The sequence below is a fragment of the Procambarus clarkii genome, chromosome 47, assembly GCF_040958095.1.
Source record: "Procambarus clarkii isolate CNS0578487 chromosome 47, FALCON_Pclarkii_2.0, whole genome shotgun sequence".
Taxonomy (NCBI): Eukaryota; Metazoa; Arthropoda; class Malacostraca; order Decapoda; family Cambaridae; genus Procambarus; species Procambarus clarkii.
The window spans coordinates 24,610,981-24,632,725 of NC_091196.1; the positions used below are offsets into that span (position 1 = coordinate 24,610,981).

At 38.9% G+C, this 21,745-nt stretch overlaps 2 protein-coding genes across 2 annotated transcripts; one reads left to right on the forward strand and one right to left on the reverse strand.

Moving 5' to 3' along the window:
- The first annotated feature begins 32 nt into the window (after window positions 1-32).
- Window positions 33-5,765, forward strand: Tpi (triose phosphate isomerase). The gene is made up of 5 exons (XM_045749886.2): window positions 33-245; window positions 1,864-1,955; window positions 2,501-2,662; window positions 3,200-3,373; window positions 4,861-5,765. The coding sequence occupies exons 1-5, from the start codon at window positions 134-136 to the stop codon at window positions 5,065-5,067; spliced, it is 747 nt and encodes a 248-aa protein (XP_045605842.1). The 5' UTR covers window positions 33-133; the 3' UTR covers window positions 5,068-5,765.
- A 9,432-nt stretch (window positions 5,766-15,197) lies between these two features.
- loj (logjam) lies at window positions 15,198-19,559 on the reverse strand. Its single transcript, XM_045749884.2, has 4 exons — window positions 19,284-19,559; window positions 17,500-17,696; window positions 16,164-16,230; window positions 15,198-16,017 (listed from the first exon to the last, which is right to left on the reverse strand). The coding sequence occupies exons 1-4, from the start codon at window positions 19,542-19,544 to the stop codon at window positions 15,787-15,789; spliced, it is 756 nt and encodes a 251-aa protein (XP_045605840.2). The 5' UTR covers window positions 19,545-19,559; the 3' UTR covers window positions 15,198-15,786.
- Between the last annotated feature and the right edge of the window lie 2,186 nt (window positions 19,560-21,745).

Genomic DNA, 21,745 nt, shown 5'->3' on the forward strand with positions numbered 1-21,745 from the left:
TGAGAGTTGGCACATGAGCGTGAGTGAGGGAGTCCCCGTGAGGGCCGGGCTGAGGCGCCGCCTCACACCGCCGCACTCACCACTGCTGCTCGCACCTCAGCCCTCACTCGCTCTCTCACTCTCGCTCATCGTTATGGCTAACCAAAGGAAATTCTTCGTGGGTGGCAACTGGAAGATGAACGGGGACAGGGCGGGTATTGACTCCATCATCAGCTTCATGAAGGGTCCTCTGAGCGCCGACACCGGTGAGTACCGGGGACCCGTGTTACTGTGTCCTCCACAGGTCACGTATCTTGTCCCTCTTGTCCTGTGTCCCGGGGCGCCCACCTGGCCCCTGTGTGTGGTACTGGTAGTGGTATGTGTGACGGGGGAGGGCAGAGGCCGGGTGAGGGCGACCTTGTGAAGGTCACAGGGGTGACGGGCAGGTGGCTGCCACCGTGACCTGTACCGGTGAAGGTCACCTCAAGGTCCACCCCCTCCCCTGGTGACGGGTCTAGCCACACACACCAGGTAAGACTTACTGGTGCAGCTAGACGTGTGAGCGCCGGTGGCTGGCCCTGTATGACCTTGGGTGTGAGGTGACCTTGAGAGGCTCCGGAGGTCACACCTCTCAACACGCCAAGACTCGCTAACAAAAACGGAAGACCTAAGAGTCCTTCACTAACTCAGCAGTGCTGTAGTTGGTAGAGTTAGTCCTCCCAGACAGCCCCCCCTCCCCCCTCCCACCCCTAAAAAAAATATATGCTCTACCTCCAGGAGGGAGGTAGAGTATGAGCTGCTGGTCGTGGTAGTGGCTCAAAAAGAGGTTCCACTTATGGATTATTTGTGCCTGTAGCACCTTCATGGTGGCTTAATCTTAATGGATCAATAATGACCTTGACACTGTAGAAGGTGACCCTGGCGGCCACTACTGGCACCTTGCCATGGGAGGTGTCAGCTGACCTTCACTACAGTGGCTTATGGCCAGTTGAGGGTCTGACCTGCAGACAATCATATGTTAGGGAGTTAGTTGATGGTGAAAATGGTGCGTGTGATATCTTGTCACTGTCATACACTTGTCATGACCTGCATCCTGTCGCAAGGAGAGATAAGGATGCGCATGGAGCGGCGTTATCTTGTTACTCCTGCGAGTGCTTGTATCCGGTTATTTTTTCATCCTGGATGGGACTGTAATGTGTCTTGTGTAGCTTTTTTATAAAACACGGCGGATGAGACACGTTTGCAATGAATTAAACATTGCCAGTTGCCTCCAGCTGTGTTTTATTAATTACTGTAGGAGTTCTTTGGTATGGAGGGGGTGACATTGTAGAATATTGTATTTGCCTGAATTTATCAGAGGGCTACTAACACTTGGTGGCCTCGACGAGGACAGGAAATTGGAAGCTTGTCAAAGGTCACCAGATTTGTTCTGATGTATACAGTATAGGGTTTGATTAAATGAATATTGGAAAAACTTAAAACTTAAGGATGCTAACAAATAAAAGCCTTGGACAGTTAAGGACACAGGCTAAACCCTTTTCTTAAAAGAACACCTAATTTTTAAGTTGCTTACAAAACTTGCTTACAACCTGGGCCAGGTGTTTAGTTCCTTCAACTGTTACAAAATTTCTTGTTCTTAACTTTTTTAACTGACATTCCTAGCTTTCATTTGATATTCTATATCTTGATAGTGTGTAACCTCTCCTACCCTCACTAGTCAAAGAAGGTTGGGCAGCATTCCTTTCCACCGTCCCATCCCAAATCCTTATCCTGACCCCCTTCTAAGTGCTATATATAGTTGTAATGGCTTGGCACTTTCTCCTCATAATTCCCCTTCCTACCCTCACTAAATCCAGTTAAAATTGTACCTTTTCTATATTCCAGAGGTGGTGGTTGGCTGCCCACAGTGCTACCTCATGTACACACGGGAACACCTCCCCTCTAATATTGGCGTTGCTGCTCAGAACTGCTATAAGGTATTGCCAGAAATTATCCTTGTTAGGGATACCTTTACTATTTCTTTCTTGCATAATATCTGGAGACCACCATTGTGTGTCAGCTTGAAGTTTTAAGACTTGTGTAGGGAGATTAGACCTAGTGTAATCTCTTCTGATGGAAAGTCTAGCTGCACCGAAAGTGACATGAACTATGATGCAAGAGGATACTCGTCCCATTTACTTCTCTCCTTGTTCAGATTATGTAAATAATCAAAGTGTGCATGGTATAAACACACTCAGATAAATGAAGGCCTCAGCATGCAAGCTAGACTGAACATACCAGACTGACACTATATGGCAAAAATACTAATTAAAACACACAAAGGGTTAACAATGTTTGTTCTTCTGTATAAATGATGACCATCATGGTCTGGGGTGCTAGTGTCCTAAAGTAAATGTCTTCCATCTTCTGAAAATAAGAAATCACAGTAGTGATATAAATTATATTTACAACTACAGAATTTGCGCATGTATAAATCTTGTGTAATTCAGATGTTGATACTGTACTGTACTCTTTATTGAAGGTTGCAAAGGGAGCCTTCACAGGAGAGATCTCCCCATCAATGATCAAGGATTGTGGCTGTGAATGGGTTATACTTGGACACTCTGAGCGCAGGAACGTCTTCAATGAACCTGACACTCTCATCAGTGAGAAAGTGGGTCATGCACTCGAGGCTGGGCTGAAGGTGAGGCTACAAAATAGGTATTGTACTTTTGCTCTCGACTTTTTATTTCCCAAAAAAACTTTTTAATTCCAGATTATGGAAAATGTTACAAATGCAGCCCCTTGTAAGCATTAGTATACATCTTCAACTGACTGTACAGTATTTCCCATTTTCACTAATATTACATTCAGCCGTTTAAATTAAATTAAAATTCCAAACTAGGTGTACGTAAAAAAAAATGCATTTTTTTATAAAGCTCCATTTGACATTATTACCCTGTTGCCCACTTTGATTGTGGGAGCAATCGACTAACTGATCAGTATAGAAAGAGGTTTGTAATACATACTATAAAAATTAGTTTATTTACCATACCTACATGTCTACATTTTTTTAGAAAATAATTAAAGTATGCTTGAATGAAAATCTTTTAAATAATAAGACATCAATTTAATATAACATTTAAAATGATGATAAACATAAACTACAGTCTCAAATTCTTTCAGAATATTAGGTTAGTTATAATTTTGTATATGGAAACTTCGTTTTTATATTATCCAGGTGATACCATGCATTGGCGAGAAACTTGAGGAGCGTGAGAGCAACCGCACAGAGGAGGTCGTTTTTGCCCAGATGAAGGCCCTAGTGCCTAACATCTCTGACTGGTCTCGTGTTGTCATTGCCTACGAGCCTGTGTGGGCCATTGGCACTGGCAAGACTGCTACTCCAGAACAAGTCAGTACTGTACTGTATTTTGTTGATATTAATAATTTTAAAAGCTTGAGGAATACACGTTTGAGGTTAATAAAAACATAGCATTTATCAGTAGCGGTTCCAAATGGAGAGTAACCACATATTGAATAAGACTTGTCAACTTCAGTTTAGTGCATCAAAGGCCAAAGTAGGCTAGAAAGTGCCTTCTCTACCAAACACATCACAGTATATTATTTGAAATTTGTTGCCTCCATTTGCAGTTTTATTAAATTTAGTATTGGTACCTGTACATTTAGAGGGTCTTGGCAGTATAGTCAGGTTCATTCTAGACTCAATTGGGACTTCTTAATTTGAATCCTGGGTGGGACAGGAAGCACACCCAACCATTTCTATCACTTAATGCATCTGTTCACCTAGCAGTAAAAAAAGTAACCAGGAATTAGCATGGGGGGGGGGGGTTGCAGCCTGGGGAGGGTCTCTTCGACCTAAGAGGGATATCTCGCTGTAAGCCTAACAAGTTTACCTACACTGGTTGCCTGTCCTCAGTGGTCGGCCCCCAAAGTCATCAGTCAAATTCATCAATTGGGTATAAATATAAACCATAAATAAAATCTGAACATTTAACTGCACTTTACTTTTACTGAGGACTCTTGCTGGCATATGCCACCATCCATCCAGTCCCACCCCACCATCCATCCATCCAGTCCTGCCCCCACCATCCATCCATCCAGTCCTGCCCCCACCATCCATCCATCCAGTCCTGCCCCCACCATCCATCCATCCATCCAGTCTCCCCCCCCCACCATCCATCCATCCAGTCCTGCCCCCACCATCCATCCATCCATCCAGTCCTGCCCCCACCATCCATCCATCCAGTCCCCCCTACCCCCATCCATATATCCATCCAGTCCCCCCTACCCCCATCCATATATCCATCCAGTCCCCCCTACCCCCATCCATATATCCATCCAGTCCCCCCTACCCCCATCCATATATCCATCCAGTCCCCCCTACCCATCCATATATCCATCCAGTCCCCCCTACCCCCATCCATATATCCAGTCGTCCTCCCAAATGTAATATTCAAGTGATCGTCACTAGGTGGGGTGACACTGGTAAACTGAAGCACTGTCGTCAATGCCACAATGAATTACTATATTCATATTATAAATTTTAGCCAGTTTTGAGACTTGGCAATAATTTCCTCCCTCATGTTCTACTATTTTGTAATAAGCTACACCTAGTTTCTAATATTGGCTGTTACTTTGTGCTGCAGTTGCAAATATATGTAGCTTTTATTTGCAATTGATTTTGTATGTACTGACACCTTCCAAATATATTTCTTAATTCCTCTCCATTTATAAGCTTTTGTAAATTATAAAATCTTAAAATGTTTATTTCAAGGATATTGGCCGATGTCTTCAAGGCTCCAAAATTCTGAAATGAAAGTGTTCACAAGATTTTAAACCATTTTGTATGACAAATGTATTTTTTTTTTTTTTTTCTAGGCCCAGGAAGTCCATGCTAAGCTGCGTCAGTGGCTTCGCGATAATGTTAATGCAGAGGTTGCCGACTCTACCCGCATCATCTATGGAGGGTCAGTCACTCCTGGAAACTGCAAAGAATTGGCCAAAACAGGAGATATTGATGGGTTCCTAGTGGGTGGGGCATCTCTCAAGCCAGACTTTGTCCAGATCATAAATGCTAGAGATTAGGCTATTGTATATTTACATTTACAGAACAAGATTGAATTTTTGTTTCTTTGGTCTAGGGATGCCCTTCCTAAAGTGCTTAGATGTTTTGAAGCGTCGTGCATTCTTCTGTTCAAAGTTCCTAATACTTTAGAGATGAGTGTCCAATTCAAGATAAGTTGTAATTGTTTAAATTCTCTTACATAAAATTTAATCTTCTTAATTTAAATCTTCTAATTTAATCTTAATTTAATATACATATTTATGATCTCTTATATATGCCAAGACAAGCAAATTATGGAAATAAGGTCAAAGCCCCTCAGCCTAGTTAGACAATGTTGGTACAGGTAGTGTCACCAATGGTTACCTGGTATTATATTTGATCTTTGCTGAAAAGACATGGCTAATGATGACTAATTTAAGAAACTAGCTATGTAAACATTATCACTTGTATTAGGATGCTAATGGAAGCTACCCATGCTTTCTTTGCTTAATCAGGTTTTATGGAATATCTTGTGCACTGTAATTCCATAGTAGTGAATGAAATCAGGCAAATGCTGTAGTTCCCTTGTACCCATCGTGTCTGAAAAACTAAGCCAAATTAAACACTTGACAAAGTTTATACTGGTGCAGTGATTAGTTGATTTAATGTAAAGTGATACGAGGAAAGTATGTATTGTATTTGAATGTTTTGACAAATAAAACACTAAGCATTATAGATACCCTGCAGTATGACTTAGTATTTTTAAAGATGTTCCTAATGTCCCTCTTATTTCTTCAATACTCCTTTGTGAATTTGATGCCTTTCTCGCCTTTTGTTCCTGTATTTCCATCTTGAATGTTAAGCATCTGTGACCCCTCTGAAACAGGATATTCAAAAGGTAACTTTAGTCTTCCCAGCTTGGTGCCTTTTGGCAATTCCAGTACTGTATAGCCAAAAATCTCTCGCTCTATGACGTACATATGGCAAGGTAGGCAAATCCTAGAGGGTTTGTTATAAAACAGATTAGGGAAAAGACTGGGCCATTAAAATCAGCCAGATCAGGTAACTGTTAATGACAGGCATGGGAAGCACTTAAAATATTTTTACTCAACCTGTCCTCAGACTATGTTCACTCCATGCAGCAGCATGAAATGAACATAGACCCCAAAGATGCATATACATATTTTAACACTTTCGCGCTCTCGGCGCTCAAAAAAAAACAATACCCCAGATGCTTTCGGCACTTCGCGCGCCTACGCGGTAAGACCGAAAAGTGTACACTCTTTTGACTGTCCTGACAATAATTGAAGGCGCACGTATTTAAATTTGGTACCACTGTGTTCACAATGAAATTGTCTATAAGAGCATACCTATAAAATGCCGCCCAAGCATAAGGAGTATCAACACCAAATAAAAAACTATGCAGATCACTCGCCGAGAGCGCCAAACAGCAACAAAATGTTTCCACTCTCTTAATGGTTGCGAAGCCTACAGTTGTCCTACATCGCTAATTTTGGTATCATTGGAATCGCAATAAAATTCTCTACACGGACATATGCATATGAATGTTTAATATAGGTAATTGCCCACCCGCAAGAGTGTGTGAAGTGGAGAGTAGTTAGCCGCGAGCGCACTGGCGAAAACACAGGGGGGAAATCATGCTTGGAAAGTTTATACGTTTCCTGACCCTACTTTTCTATGTACGTATTTCTTTTTATACCAATGTGTTCGCAATAAAATTTTCTATAAGATGAACTGTATAACATTTGTACAAAGCATGTGTAAGAGAAGCGCCAAATATAGAACCACGTCGCTCAGTATGCGTTCGCGGCAGAAATGAACGCATTGTTTTCGTTCGTTTGATGTTTGTCATGTTTATACTTGTTGAAACATTTTATAATTTGTATGACAGTGATCGCAGTAAAATTCCCTACACAGACATATACATAACACATACAAATATTTCCCACGTGTTGGATATATCAACGGCTAAAGGGAACCCACTGCCACACGCTCGCCACACCCCCAAACATACTTTGTGTATTTTTTTTTTTACTCATAGAAGTTTATGTGATATAATATTCATTCTGGTACCAAAACATTCGCAAATAAATTGCCTACAAAACAAAAGTATCCCCATCCATTTCGGTTAAAAAATGGAATTTATAGAAATATTTTTTCGATGGACGAGAAAACTCGGCTGTTATGCGGAATCGTAAGAGAAAACGGCGACGAGTTATCTCTAATCTAAAGCGTGAAAGTGTTAACATGCTATTCATTTGCAGTGATTTTCTTATATAAATATACATTAGGGTGTTGTGCATATTTAGGTTAGGTGTTTGTTCCATTGGCAATTGTTCGTAGTGCAGGGGTAAAGCATTTACAGTTTCCACAACTGGGGACAAAACACTGGCCTGTGCAGGAAAGGATGTCTTCCCCCAAGTGGTGCTCCCCACCTTTTCAATAGAAGATTCCTACTTCATTGTATAGTTTCCAGCATCAGTGTAGATTAAAACGTAAATTTTTTTGTCGGACATTTCAAGCTGTTAGTCTTTATACAGGTTTGTATAGAATATGAAAATAGCCACTGAAGCCTACTCTGACCATCTTTGAACCTAGGAAGTATTTAGAAGTGGATATGTGTTGACTATGTGAAATAAAGAGGAACTATTTATTTATTTATTTATTTGCAAAGACAACAATAATAAAAAATTAAAACAACTTAATTTGCAACACTTGACTTTTTGACAAACTTGCACGTGGCAGCAACGTGGAAGTCATTTCAAGTCTTAACAGCTTGGAGACCTACAATGCACAGCTCTAGTGCTTGACTATAATAATGAAGCATAAGCTAACTTGAAACAATTTTATGCAGAAAAGCTTAACTTGATCATCCCTGCAGAGCATCCCAAATGATGATGCACATTGCATAACACTGATTAAATTAAAGATATATTTTCTCACAGCCAACATATTTAAAAAATTAAATCTATTAGTAAATTACTGTACAGTCTTGATCCTTTTAGATGACTGAAAGCATGCAACACCACCATACTGAAAAATACACCAATTTTGGAGTTCATTTGCTCATTTTTTTTAAATAAAAATCCAACAAAAAAAATTTATTGCAAAATAAAGATGTAACTTCATCTAAATTTCAGGAAATAGATAAATTAAAATAATCTTAAATTTTGTATATCAAATGAAGTATATATTAAAAACTAATTCTAATGTAACTCATTTGCAAAGAAAACTAATCATTTTTCAAATACCTGTACAGTAAAAGTATCCAGAGCTGGAAAACTGAGCATTCCAAGGGTTAGATTGAAAATTCCAATGAACATATGCTTACTATACTGATGATTGTACTTTATTATTAGTCTTGCCCTACATATCTTTTGTTATAAATACAATATCAAATTCTAATAGTACTACAGTACTCTCCTAGAATTTTTTTTTTATATAGTACTGCTACAGAAATTTGGGCTAGAGACGGAAGAACACTAAATATTGCAGATACAAATTGTTCACGCTCACCTCACAGCATGGCTGACCACTCCTATCAAAGGTGTATAAGATGCCAAGAGCACGCTTGTGATGCACCTCTACCACGTTCATTCACACTAGTGGCTTTTGAGTTTTAACTCTCACCTGGTTCTGTAAAATACTGTACAAGTATTTCACTAAGTGTCATCCTTGTAGCATAACAGATATCTTTCACTCAAGGAATATTTACACCATTGTCACACTGCAGTTACATAAATAAAAATAAAAAATAAGCATCAAGACAATCTACAAAATTTGTAAACTACAAAAAAACAGCATTGAATGTAATGAAACGCCATTTCCTGGGCGAGACCCAGTGGCTTCCCGGAGCTATCAAGGCCCTCCACCTTGTTCCTCTCTGAGAGGGGCCAGGTTTTGGCTCATTGTCCCTAGTAGGTCAAAGAACTCCATTCGCTTTGACTGATGCCATGGTCTAAATACATGCATATCAGCCCAGATAGCTCCAGGTAGCTGTAGGGAAACCCCCCCGGAAATTATCATACTTTTTATTCCTTCGTTTACTTTACACCACAAATATATTAATGATTTTCCAGAAGTCTTGTTATTGTGTTGATTGTAATGTGTTCCATTGTTTAAGTGTCGAGTCATATTCTGTATTGGAGTATGGGAAAGAGTGCTAAATGTATAAATGCTACAGTAATGCTTCTATTCACATGTAAAATTAAGTACAACACATAGTGTCTTTATGTGAATGACAACAAATGAACGAAGAGGCATTAGAAAAGTCCTACATCTATAAAAAGAGAATATGTCTGTCCAATATTGAAGGCTAGGTACTTGGGTCTAGTCTAGCCTAACTTTGTTAAGCGAACAGTCCGAGGTACAGGATGGACACGGACTTTAAAGCCTGATAGTGACCTTTCCCACAAACCAGTGAAAGGTGGCTGGCAGAGTCCCTAAATTTCTTCACCCGAAAATGAAGATTAGGTGGATGGAGAGTAGGGGAAAATGGAAGGGGAGGGGCAGGGAGAGAAAAGGAAGGGGAATGTAGGGTGGAGAGGAAGAGACAGACTATCAAGGACACTGCCAAGTACCCCTTCTAGTACTTCCATGTAGAACTGTACTGTATTTTGACATTTTTAAACTTACGCCAAATTTGACATGTAAATTTGTATATTCTACAAAGTATTTCACCTACTGTTCTGGACGTCAAACATTTGTCCATTAAATAACTGCACAAACTAAACATGGCATACTATTTTTAGCTTCATTACAGTACCGCTTTTGGCGGTTAATTTAACTAAAAATGTTTACATATATATACTGTATTTTTTTATGACATCCCTACATCCTACATGCTTTAATACTCAACTCTTAATGCTGCCCTTATTCTCAGCTTGGTTGTCACAGAGGCTTGTAATGGTTTGAAAAAGAAATTTACTATGTCAAGTAAGAGTGAAGTGTCTTATGTTCATACTAAACAAAAACATTTTTTAACAAATTACTGTAAAGTTAAATTAACTATGCCAATCAATGCGTGTTCCAACCCAAGACCAAATATCAAATGCAATAAGTACAATCAATAAAGAAACACGATCGCTTTAAAATACTGTACTGTAAAACCAAAAATTAATACAACTTCTTTCTTCAACATGGATTTGTCTTCATTTCACATTTCTTATCACAGAAAATAATGCTCTTCACATTTATCATCATAATACATACTCACATGATGACCAAATCTTCAGTAAGAAAACATTTACACTATAAAAAAATAAAAAATTTACTGTATAATTATACAACACTGTATATATAAAATTACTTATTCCATAACCTTATTACATTCCTGTTATCTGTTATCATTTTTTGTCTATAAATTTTGCAAGTATTTACCTCCTTAAAATTTTCTTAGATTAAGGACCTGCCCGAAACGCTGCGCGTGCTAGTGGCTTTACAAGACTGTAATTACCATATTTGTATCCTCACATTCCTTATGTACATTCTTGTATATGCATAAATAAAATAAAATAAAATAAATAACATGCCTTGATGTACAAAACATACCTTATTTATGTTGAACACGCTTATACAGGCGAGTGTGTTGACTTAATGGCCAAAGAGCCTGGCTGAACATTACTGGATGGACATTTTCCCCAGGCACCCGGGTGAAGTTAGATTATCAGAAATTATTGTTGCTTGGGTTGACCACATTCTATCAGTGAGAGCCAAGAAAACATTAAGATTTTGGCACAACACGCATTGTACTCTGACTTCACGGAAAACATTAGTTTTACAAAAGTACATCAATGTAAAAATATTACTAGAGAGATTGTGTAATATCACAAAAGTTGGTTAATACACACATGGATTGAGTTGTGCAAATATTGGAGTGAAATAAATGAAGTATATTGTAATAAAACTTACCATACTATATAGTACTGTACAGTACTATAAATATACTATAAAAACTGTAAAATACTGTAAGGTGTTCAAGGATGTGCAACTGATGTAGCACCAAGTGAGGTTCGGTGTGGAGCGAGTAAAGAAAGAATATTTACTGATGCATTTCAAGTCCTTGTTAGGCATGAGTGGTTGTTCAAATACAGTGTAGAACACAGGTATGTTATAACATGAACAAAATTCCTAGAAGTAAATGCAACAGAGATTGTTTAGTGCATGAGAATGGGTAGGTAGGTAATGCTAGACTAAATGGGTTTAAGATCTTAATTTTTACCATATCTAAGAACTGTGTACCCAGAATGTATCACTCTCCAACATTATGTTATTTTCTGCTGCCCAATCGAAAACTTTAGTATTGCTTAGCTTATAGTTTTCAATGTCTTCTACAGAAGTAATTTTCACGCTAATTTTTGTGTCTACCTATTGACTGTCGTTGATTCAGAGGATCAACTTACCCGCGACCTGGTCTCGGACTAGGCCTCCTGGTTGCTGGTCTGATCAACCAGGTTGCTCTATGTGGCTACGTGCAGCCTGATGTACTGCAAAGGATGTGTGATCAACACAGTCTGTTGAGCAGGTATCCTTTGAAGGGTCTTGTAGAGTTCTCTTCTGAACACTACAAGAGGTCGGCAAGTTCTTCCTCATGTGTAGGGGGAAGAGTGTAGAAAAGTTTAGGCATTTGATGAACATCGGGTTCTCCCTCAACTTGCCTATTGCACCTCTGCTTTCCACCCGAGCTATTTTGCTCATCTTGACATGCCTTCTGGTCTCACGGTGTTATTTCTATGTGCAGATTTGGAACCAGCCATTCTAATATTTTCCAAATGTAAATTATTATGCATCTCCCACCTGCACTCTAGGGAATACAGATTTAAAGCCTTTAGGCAGTCCCAATAATTGAGAAGTTTTAGCAAGTGGATTCTAGTGGTAAAAGATCTTTGCACGCATTCCAGGTCAGCAATTTCTCCAGCTTTAAATGGGGCTTTTAGTGTGCAATAATATTCCACTCTAGCGAGCACCATCTTAAAAAGTATCATCTTTGTCATGGCATTTTTTTTGTTTGGTAAGTTCTTTTTATCCAACCTGTCATTTTTCTTGCAGTTGTGACAACCTTTGCTGTGTTCTTTAAACGTAAGGTCTTCCAACAAGATTACATCTAAATCTTTCACATCACATTTTCTTTCAATAGTGTGGTCTGACTTATACAAGTGGTTTCTGCTTTGATGTTTGTTTTTTTCATAATGCAGTAACTGGAACTTATCCTCATTAAATGTTATTTTCTGTGGCCCATTAAAAGACTTTATTAACACCAGATTGGAAGTGTGCCGTGTCCTCTATATTGTCTATTCTCATGAAAATTTTTAGTGTCATCTGCAAAGGATGATACAGTACTATAAATTTTATATCCTTGTCTATATCTGATATGAGGACGAGGAAAAGTAGCGGAGCAAGCATGGTACTTTCAGGAACTGAGCTTTTAACAGTGCATGATTCATATTTTACTTTGTTGACCATTACATTCTGGGTTCTATTTGTTAGGAAGTTAAGGAGCCATCTCCCTTCTTTGCCAGTAATTCCTTTTGTGTGCATTTGTATGTAACACCACCATTGTCATATTTGTCAAAACCTCTTGCAAAATCTGTATATATTACAGCGTTTTGCTTGTCTTCCTTGGCATCTAAGGTTATGTCATAGTGGTCTAACACTTATGAGGTAGGAGCACCCTGTTCAGAATCATGTTGCCTAGGGTTATGTAGACACTATAATTACGCATGTTTCGTGATCTTACTTCTTAGCACTCTTTCAAAGAATTTTATGATATGCAGTGTTAGAACTATTGGGCCATATTTTTTTACATCAGCTTTACATCCTGTGTAAACTGTGTTTGCTTCATCCTGTGAAGTGGTATGATCTCTGCTGTTTTAAGTATGACAGGGATAATGCCAGTATCTAGGCTCAATCTCTAAAAAAATTTTATGGCCTGTGATAATGGTTTTTTGTATTTCTTGATAAATACAGCATTTCAGAAGTCTGGGCCTGGTGCAGAGTGCATGGGCATGCTATCTATGGCTACTTCAAAGTCAAGTGTGGTCAAGCTTTAGCAAATGACACGGCTTCATGTCCATCTGCAAAATGGTGTGGGGAAGGGGACCCTCGATAAAAGCCTAACACATATATAAACCGACTGCCTGTTCCCCGACAATTAAAAAAATATACCAGTACAGAAATATATACAGTACTATTTAAAACAAACTACAGCTTACCTTGTTGTAGTTCTTCTCGAATGATACTGTAGATCTTCAAATCTGCAGTTCTTACAAAATTTACGTTACCTAACACAACACTAAAATTACTGTTCAGTGCACAAGCTTGACAAGGTTTGGTTTGTTTGCCAGCTGCCGAGGCATTACTGGTTGAAGGCTCTTGACTTTCTGGCGAGCCTTAACTGGTTGAAGGTCCTTGGATTGCTTGTGAGGTTTCACTTGTTGAAGGGCCTCTGCTTGCTATTCTTACCAAATAACAAGTCTTTTGCTTGCCACCTATGTTCATTGGTCCATGCCTCAAGTACTGATGTTTCCAACTTCTGGATTAGCACAGTTGGACGAAAAATTAATTAACATATCAACGGAAGAGATGAAATGAGAAAATTTTATCTGGTTGTCTGTAGTGTTGACCAAACCACACTAGAAAATGAAGGGACAATGACATTTCGGTCCATCCTGGACCATTCTCAAGTCTATTGTGAGAATCTACTCGAGACTGGTCCAGGACGAACCGAAACGTCGTCGTCCCTTCACTTTCTTGTAAGTGGTTTGGTCAACATATTTCAGCCACGTTATTGTGACTCGTCGTCTGCATCTGTAGTGTTGATTCCTCATTGCCATATTCATCCTCCTCCTGTCAACCTCACCAGTAATGGACTGAAGAATCTCTTCTTCAATCACACCATATCCTGGGTTATCAACATCTCTTTGTAGCCATTCAAACACATCCTGCCTAAATTTTCACCAGCATTTCAGAACATTCCATGAATTTCATCTGTAAATCCTTCAAAATTCATGTCTTCCTCCTCTTCAATGACTGTAGTTACGAGCGTTTTCTTTCAGGAATTCTTCAAAGTCATTTCCTTTACTCTGCACTTTGGCCCAGTTATAAATTGCTTTCTTGATCAAATAATTTTTCAAATTTTCAAGAGTTTTTCGTAGCCTTGACATTCACGCCACATTCCACATCTTCCTCAACAGGTAAAACCACTAAAACTTCATTGAGCATCTTTTTGGTGTACAACCTCTTTGTGGCACCGATAACTACCCAATTCACAGCTGGACTAGAGAGGTAGTATTATAAAGGTGTGCCATACATGTTATCTTGTCATCATGTGAGGTTTAAGGTCTCAAAACAGGGGTGGGCACATGCATTATCAACATCAAAACCCGAATTCGCTTGGCCTCACTGTTTCATAATGTGATGGTCATGAACTTCCTAGCAAAACACATCATGAAAATGAAAAAGAAAGATCTGTGTAAACCACGTGTTCCTTGAGCTATAATATTTCACACGCAGATTATTCAAGCAATGTTGCAAGGCTCTTTATTTCTTGCATTTGCCAACAATTGCACACATGTGCAACTGTGTGTACCAATGTTGCACCATTGACACTGGCACACATCATTGCTGGCAGCATGTCCTTGTTAACTTTATGCCCTGGCACGTCTTGCCCCACTAATTTTCAATGGAACACTTCCTCCCAATTAGTTTACAACCAGGTACCCCCACCTTCCTCAGCAATTACTGTAGAGGGGGGGGGGGGATGAACAGTTAAGGACTGGTGCCCAGTCATCCCTCCTCATCTAGAGTCGTAAATGGTTTGGGATATGTAGGGGTTGGGGGCAAAGAGAAGCTTACTATCAGTGTGCAGCAGGGGGGGGGGGTGTTTAACAACCTTGTCACAGTTTCCCCCTCACAATATTATTGTCTAGCAAAGTGGCACTTGTTACCCCATGATGCAACTAGTGATGGCAGGTTAGGCACCATTACACTTTTCCATCCTTCCTGTTAACTTCCTTCCCACCTCAAGAAAGGAAGAGGTCAGTGGTGATGCTATAATACAAGAACTAAAATGATGATGTTAATAGATTAACCTATAAAAGTCAGATCTTTTCAAATAAAATATAAAGGAATGTAAGGAAATAACACAAATATGGAATGTCAGAGTTATAAAAATAAAAAATAAATTACAGAGCCCCTGTAATGCTTACATACATTGGGACCAAAAACATTCTTAGTTCTAAATTATAATTAAAAAGTTGAGACAACATGATTATACATGTGCAATAAAAGTTTTGAGATTCAGCCACCAGCACCCATAAATGTCATTTTAATTCAAGTAAGCCTATAAAATTTAAAAATTTTCTTGACATAAGACATTAAAATTTATGAATGGAAATTAGCACTGTACAGTTTTCCTTAAGTCAAACAAAATGTGTTTAGCTACAATGATGTCTTCAAAAACTCATCCAATTTACACAATAATTTACCTTAATATCGCATACAAATTAAGAATACTGATGAAATTATATATCTAACACAGTAGCAAATAAAAGCACAAAAATGTGAAGTTGGAGGTTCACTACATGTAACCTGCCACAAATTGCCAGTCAACTGTACTTCATAATGTTTTAAAAATATAAAAACTTGCACATAAGTGTCAAGATCAACCAATTTCTGTACTTTAGATTATTACAACATTGTTTCTATTTTTTTAAATTGCCCGACTCCAAGTTTGACAATTACTATGCTCTACCACCTGACTTTGTAGTGACCTGTGTATCAAAGAGCTTTCTTAAAAAGAAGACTTGCATGGCCCCTGCCCCAACAATTGCTATACACTGAGCCAGAGACCAATACTGAATATACTGATTATTACTGATCAGCAGCTGAAAGTCCCGAGCCTCTTTTGCCCGAGATTGGCTTTGGAAGAGCAACATTTCATGTATGCGCTGATCAACGCCCTTAATCGAGTGCTGAAAATGAAGAAACAATTTTGTATGTATTTTTAAGCTAGGGTTAACTATGGTATGTAATAATAATTGTTCAACTTTTAACTTCAACTTGTACCATCAAGAGAACTGTAGAAGATTATGAATGGCTAGGTATATTGATAACTTACTGTAAAGTTGTTAACACTGATGTCCATATCTTCCAGCTCTTTATTAAATTTCTCCCAAAGGTCATACCTGTGGAGGTACCATAAAATAAGGGATCTCATTGTGCCTTAATGCAGTATAAAGCATAATTTTTTAATTGGTCAGTAATGCTTATATTACTGGCAACATGAAACTTATAATACCAACAGCTAAATTAAAATTTTTATGATGCCGATTATAACAAATTTAACAGTAAAGTGGAAAAAAAAAAAGCTGAAGCACCAGTTTTCATAAAGGTTTGAATAACATCCAATGTGAACAACTAGCAAGAGGTACAGTATAGTATCAAGTTTCAGCCCCTGTAAAAAATATATAAGGAACATTTCCAGAAAGAATCAAAAGGTATTAGAATACAGTGCAAATTAATTTGCACTATATCTAGGTACTGAAGAGCAAGAGAAGTCAAGAAAACAGACAATATTAACATTTTAGTGTTATGACGACGCTAAAAAATGAGTCATTCGAGTCATCAAAAGTCATCAGAGTCACGAGTCATCAAAATGAGTCAGTCTTCAACAGTAAACAAACACAAACGTATCGTCACTCAAAATTACCGAAAATCACTTTTTCCATGCAGTGTGGGAAGAGCTTATCAGGGAACTAAAGTATCAGAGAACTGTCCAGAGATTGAGTTGTGTTCCAGAAAATACTTATGGAGAAGGATTACTATGAGTTATGGGAAGGGAAAGCTCCATACCAGCTAATAGGAATCGGAAGCTGTCTGTTCCAGTACTCTTCTGTGCGTGTTTAAAAAAATCATATGTAGGGCAGAAAACAACATATTCCTTTTCACTTATACAGTAATAAACCCATGGATTTGCCTACCTACCAAAGCTGTAAATATCAAGACACATTACTGGCTTCCTGTCCCTGTTGAGGCCACTAAGAGATGGTGGTCTGGTAAATTCAGAGGAACATTCATGTATCCCCTCCCACAAAAAAATTAAAATTTATTTGCCAAGTGCCTACTGTCAGATCTTTCTCCAATAGAATATTTTTCTCTTTCGGTGGCAGTACAAAAAAAAAATTATGGGATATCCAATCAACTCAAATAACTGGTCATCAATTTCCGTCTTCCAACAGCTGTCAACCCGAATTGCACTTTAAAATTGTCACTGTGTGACCTGTGATCATTTATGATCTAGTTGCTACTTTACAAAATAATGGATCCCATGCAATCCTCTTTGCCCCTTCACACACAAGCAAACTGCTTCCATAAATTTTACAACAAATAACATCTAGTTTTTAATACAGTACTAGAGTACAGTACTCAAATATTTTTCATGTATGGAATCTCACCTGAATGTTGTCATGTAAAAGTTGATAAGTTTTGCAGCAAAGCGTGAGAATTGATTATCAATGCAGATGCCATAGTATCCACCAGCCTGAGAAACCTCTTCGTATTCTGTCGATTTCTTCCACGAGTATGGGTGGACAATTTCACCTTTGGGGTTTCGTACAGCCACACCAGCCATTCCATCACCACCTTTCAACACCTGTATCAGATTTAAACATGAAAATTTTTCTTAAAAACTAATACGTTACATAGCAAGTGCAACATTGGTATGGTTCAATAGCTTACATGGAAAGCTTCTTCCCCTACACTGGACACCAAAGTGAAGATTAAAATCTTTTGTATATCCGTAAAATAGAATGCGTGTCCAAGGTTGGAGGCTAGACACCTCGTGCATGAAGCTTTGCATGGGGAATTGCAACTGTATGGGGAGTGTCATAGGGAAAGTCAGGGTTGATCCCCCAATATTCTTCTTTAAGAAGGAATGGTTCCTATTCTAAATCCCAGCAATTATGAAATTTGAAATGATGGGTCTTGTTCCCACCCCCCAAGTTATGATGATAATTTTTCCAACTGGGAGAGAGATGTGGGCATTGCTGGGTACATATCCATATAAAATAAAGATTCCAATGTGAAAAAGGAAAAAAACTTTTCAGAAACATTAATTGCACAGAAAAGGGAATACAAGTCAATTTAGTATGCATGGTATTTGCATAGCATTTTATATGGTAACAATAGTGCAGCAAGAAACTACATGCACATGGAATCTACAGTAAAATATTTGAATGCAGAAAGCTATAGAAAGCAAAAAGATGTTCAAAATGGAGGAGAATTCAACCAAATAAACAAAATTGAATGTAGTTCTATACTGGTCAATTCAATCTTTGGTCTAATTCTTTTTGTAATATTCATCGATGAACTACATAGATGACAAACATGAATCACATCCAATTTGCAGCAGTCACAAAACTATGGTAAAATAAAAATGATAAAAAGGCCTTGCAAACGTTTTTCTAACATTGAAATTTGTATAGGCCTTATATGTATGGCTTGTGGTGACTTCATTACCCCCTATAACATGGCAGAGATCAGGGAAAATGGCAGAGCAGCTGGTGGGAGACAACCAACCTGGACCCTATGAGCCTGTAAACACAGGAGTTAGCACTCTCTCACTTCCTCTGTGGGGTTGTACAGATATAGAATATATGCATTGTAACTGGTGACTTGCATTTGCTTAACTCTTGTTTGGTCGAATTATGAGACTAAAGGCGTTACAATACACACCTAGCCTACCATATCAACATCATACCACTGCAGTAGAATAAATAAATGAATCTTTAATGTTAAGGAATAGTAGTAATTAATTGTAGAAATCCTCCTTCATCCCATTCTAAACTCTTATATAAAAGCCATAGACATCTTGCCTTGCAAAGGATATAACTTCTTTAGAAAAAGTTCAGTACAGACTAACAAAATTCAAGGAAAGAAATACATTTTCACCCATAGGGTAATAATCCCATGGAATCAACTACCTGCCAAAGCCATTAATGCAAGTTTTCTTATATATGTTGCCTCTCGCAAAAGTCAATCATTAGCCGGGGGGGGGGGGGGCCTTTTTTTTTTTTTTTTTTTTTTCACACGTGCGAAACATCGCCAAGCTTTTATTTTCCCAAAGAATGGCTACAGTCACTAATACTACAAAATAGTATATTAAAACTCCAATCCATACCGTAATTTATGAATATGAGAACATGAGGTGGGTGTGTGAGGGTGACAGCTGTCATCTCACCTGTACGTTGATGTAGATTGTAGCGCCCGGATGCACATACTGATAATAACAGTCTTCTTTACCCGCGTCTATGTGAATCTTGTACTCCATGGCGATCCCTGGAGCATTATCGAACGACCAGTCTTCCCCCAGGCCAAGGGAAACGAGTATGAAGAAGAGAACCCCGACAGTATTCAGCTTGGTACCGGCCATGATCACAGGTGTCTCCTGCTCTGGCGAAAGTTGTTTACCACTTGTGTTCGTAACCTCTGGTTCACTCATGACCTCGGCTTGGTCTAAGTCATCATACCTAATATTTCACAGATTTTCTTCACAAAATATCTTTTGACTAAACAATTTTCGTTAAATTAGCTGCATTATACAAACATTTATTATGTTTAGTATTGGCAGAATAACAAGATCAAACATACTATGGAAAGGATCAGAATATAAAGAAAGGCAACAGGTAGATATGCTCGTTTTCTGACGGTGAAGCAGAGACTCTTCCATTGTGGGAAGTTGATGTCTTCACCTAGTTGTGCTTGTACTCGCCTAACTCACCTAGTTGTGCTTGTACTCGCCTAACTCACCTAGTTGTGCTTGTACTCGCCTAACTCACCTAGTTGTGCTTGTACTCGCCTAACTCACCTAGTTGTGCTTGTACTCCCCTAACTCACCTAGTTGTGCTTGTACTCCCCTAACTCACCTAGTTGTGCTTGTGAGGGTTGAGCTCTGGCTCTTTCACCCCGCCTCTCAACTCTCAATCAATCACTACAAAAATGTAACAGCTGTTACTAATTACTAACTAACTAATTTGCCCCCCCCACACACACACACACGATCATGTGGTCCCGGGTTCGATCCCGGGCGCCGGAGAGAAACATTGGGCAGAGTTTCTTTCACCCTATGCCCCTGTTACCTAGAGTAAATAGGTATCTGGGAGTTAGTCAGCTGTCACGGGCTGACTAACTGCGTCATTGTTCCATGTATATAATAAGAATGGATGACATCCCATTACCCACCCAAATGTTGGAAGGAGGTGAAGAGAATGACTTAAGGGACCCATAACATGCAACACAATAAAAAAGAGCGTTGACAAACTAAAAGACTTAAAAGCCCCAGGTGTTGATGGAATTCAATCCAAAGTCGTAAAGGAACTGGCAGATGCACTATGCATACAACTGAAACTCCTTTTCAGACAATCCCTGGACCAAGGGATAGTTTCCCTAGATTGGACATATGCAAATGTCACCCCTATTTTTCAAGAAAGGGACGGGAGACATTTCCCGTCACGCAGGGTGCAGTCGCACCTCCACAGATCTCCAGTATCAGCTCTTGATACTGGTAATGGCTCAAAAAGGGCCACCACTTACGGGCTATTCATGCCCGTGCCATCTTTTGGGTGGCTTAATCTTCATCAATATATCAATCTTCAAGAAAGGCACAAAGAGCTCGACAGAAAACTACCATCCATCAGCTGGACATCCAACCCGTCCTAAGATTTCTCAACGTGAAGCAAACGGTCAATGGAAAGTGTCCTCTCCCAACCTACCGGAGGACCCAAAACCGAAAACGGGACAGTACGTCACTTTCGTGAGCCACTTCCATTTTCTAACATGACAGTTTTTGGTCTTATGTAACGCATACGATCGAAAAGTGACGTTCTTTGTAGGAAGACAGGTTTGGATATCATCACATCTGCAAGCTCACTTCGAGAATCCTGAGGGAGGGACTCATCCAACATCTCACAGAGAACAATCTTGTAAAAATCAACGCTTTAAAACGGTCACCAGCTATTCAGACAAAGGACTTCCGGTAGATGTAGTTTACATGGACTTTGCTAAAGCTTTTCACAAGGTACCCCATGAAAGACTAGCAGGTTATAAACCCACGGAACCGAATACCCATCAAAGCTGTAAATGCCAAAACAATACCCCTAGGGTAAATTTTTTAAATTTTAGTCCACTTCGTTTTCTATCCAGAATTGCGTATCCCGGATTCGATTTCCTGGCAGGGCATAACTGGAATATGAATCCCAGTTATGAATTCCTCTGGTATGAATTTACCAGAGGGTCACGACAAACCATCGACTTTGCTCATGATTGTGAATGACGAAATGAATGACTGGGAAGAAATCAGAGTAAGGAATCTCTTTACGGGAAATGAGACAGACATGAATGACCTACTTTGAGCATCGATGACAGCAAGCTCATTTTTAGTAAACCAATATGGCTAAGAGCTCAGCAGAATTGGAACCTTATAATTACTAGAATCAGTATTGGATTTCAACTGACACAGGATCTATGTAAAGGGTTGAAAAATTCCAGAGCCATGTATGAAGGCATTGTGAGAACCACAATTACAAAGGAATGAGAACACAAAAAGTTGCTAGCAAAGAGCATACACAAATTGAATAAAGCAAGAGTGTGTGTATGGCAAGAAAAATATTAAATGAAAGGTGTTTCATAACAGTAGAAGGGGTA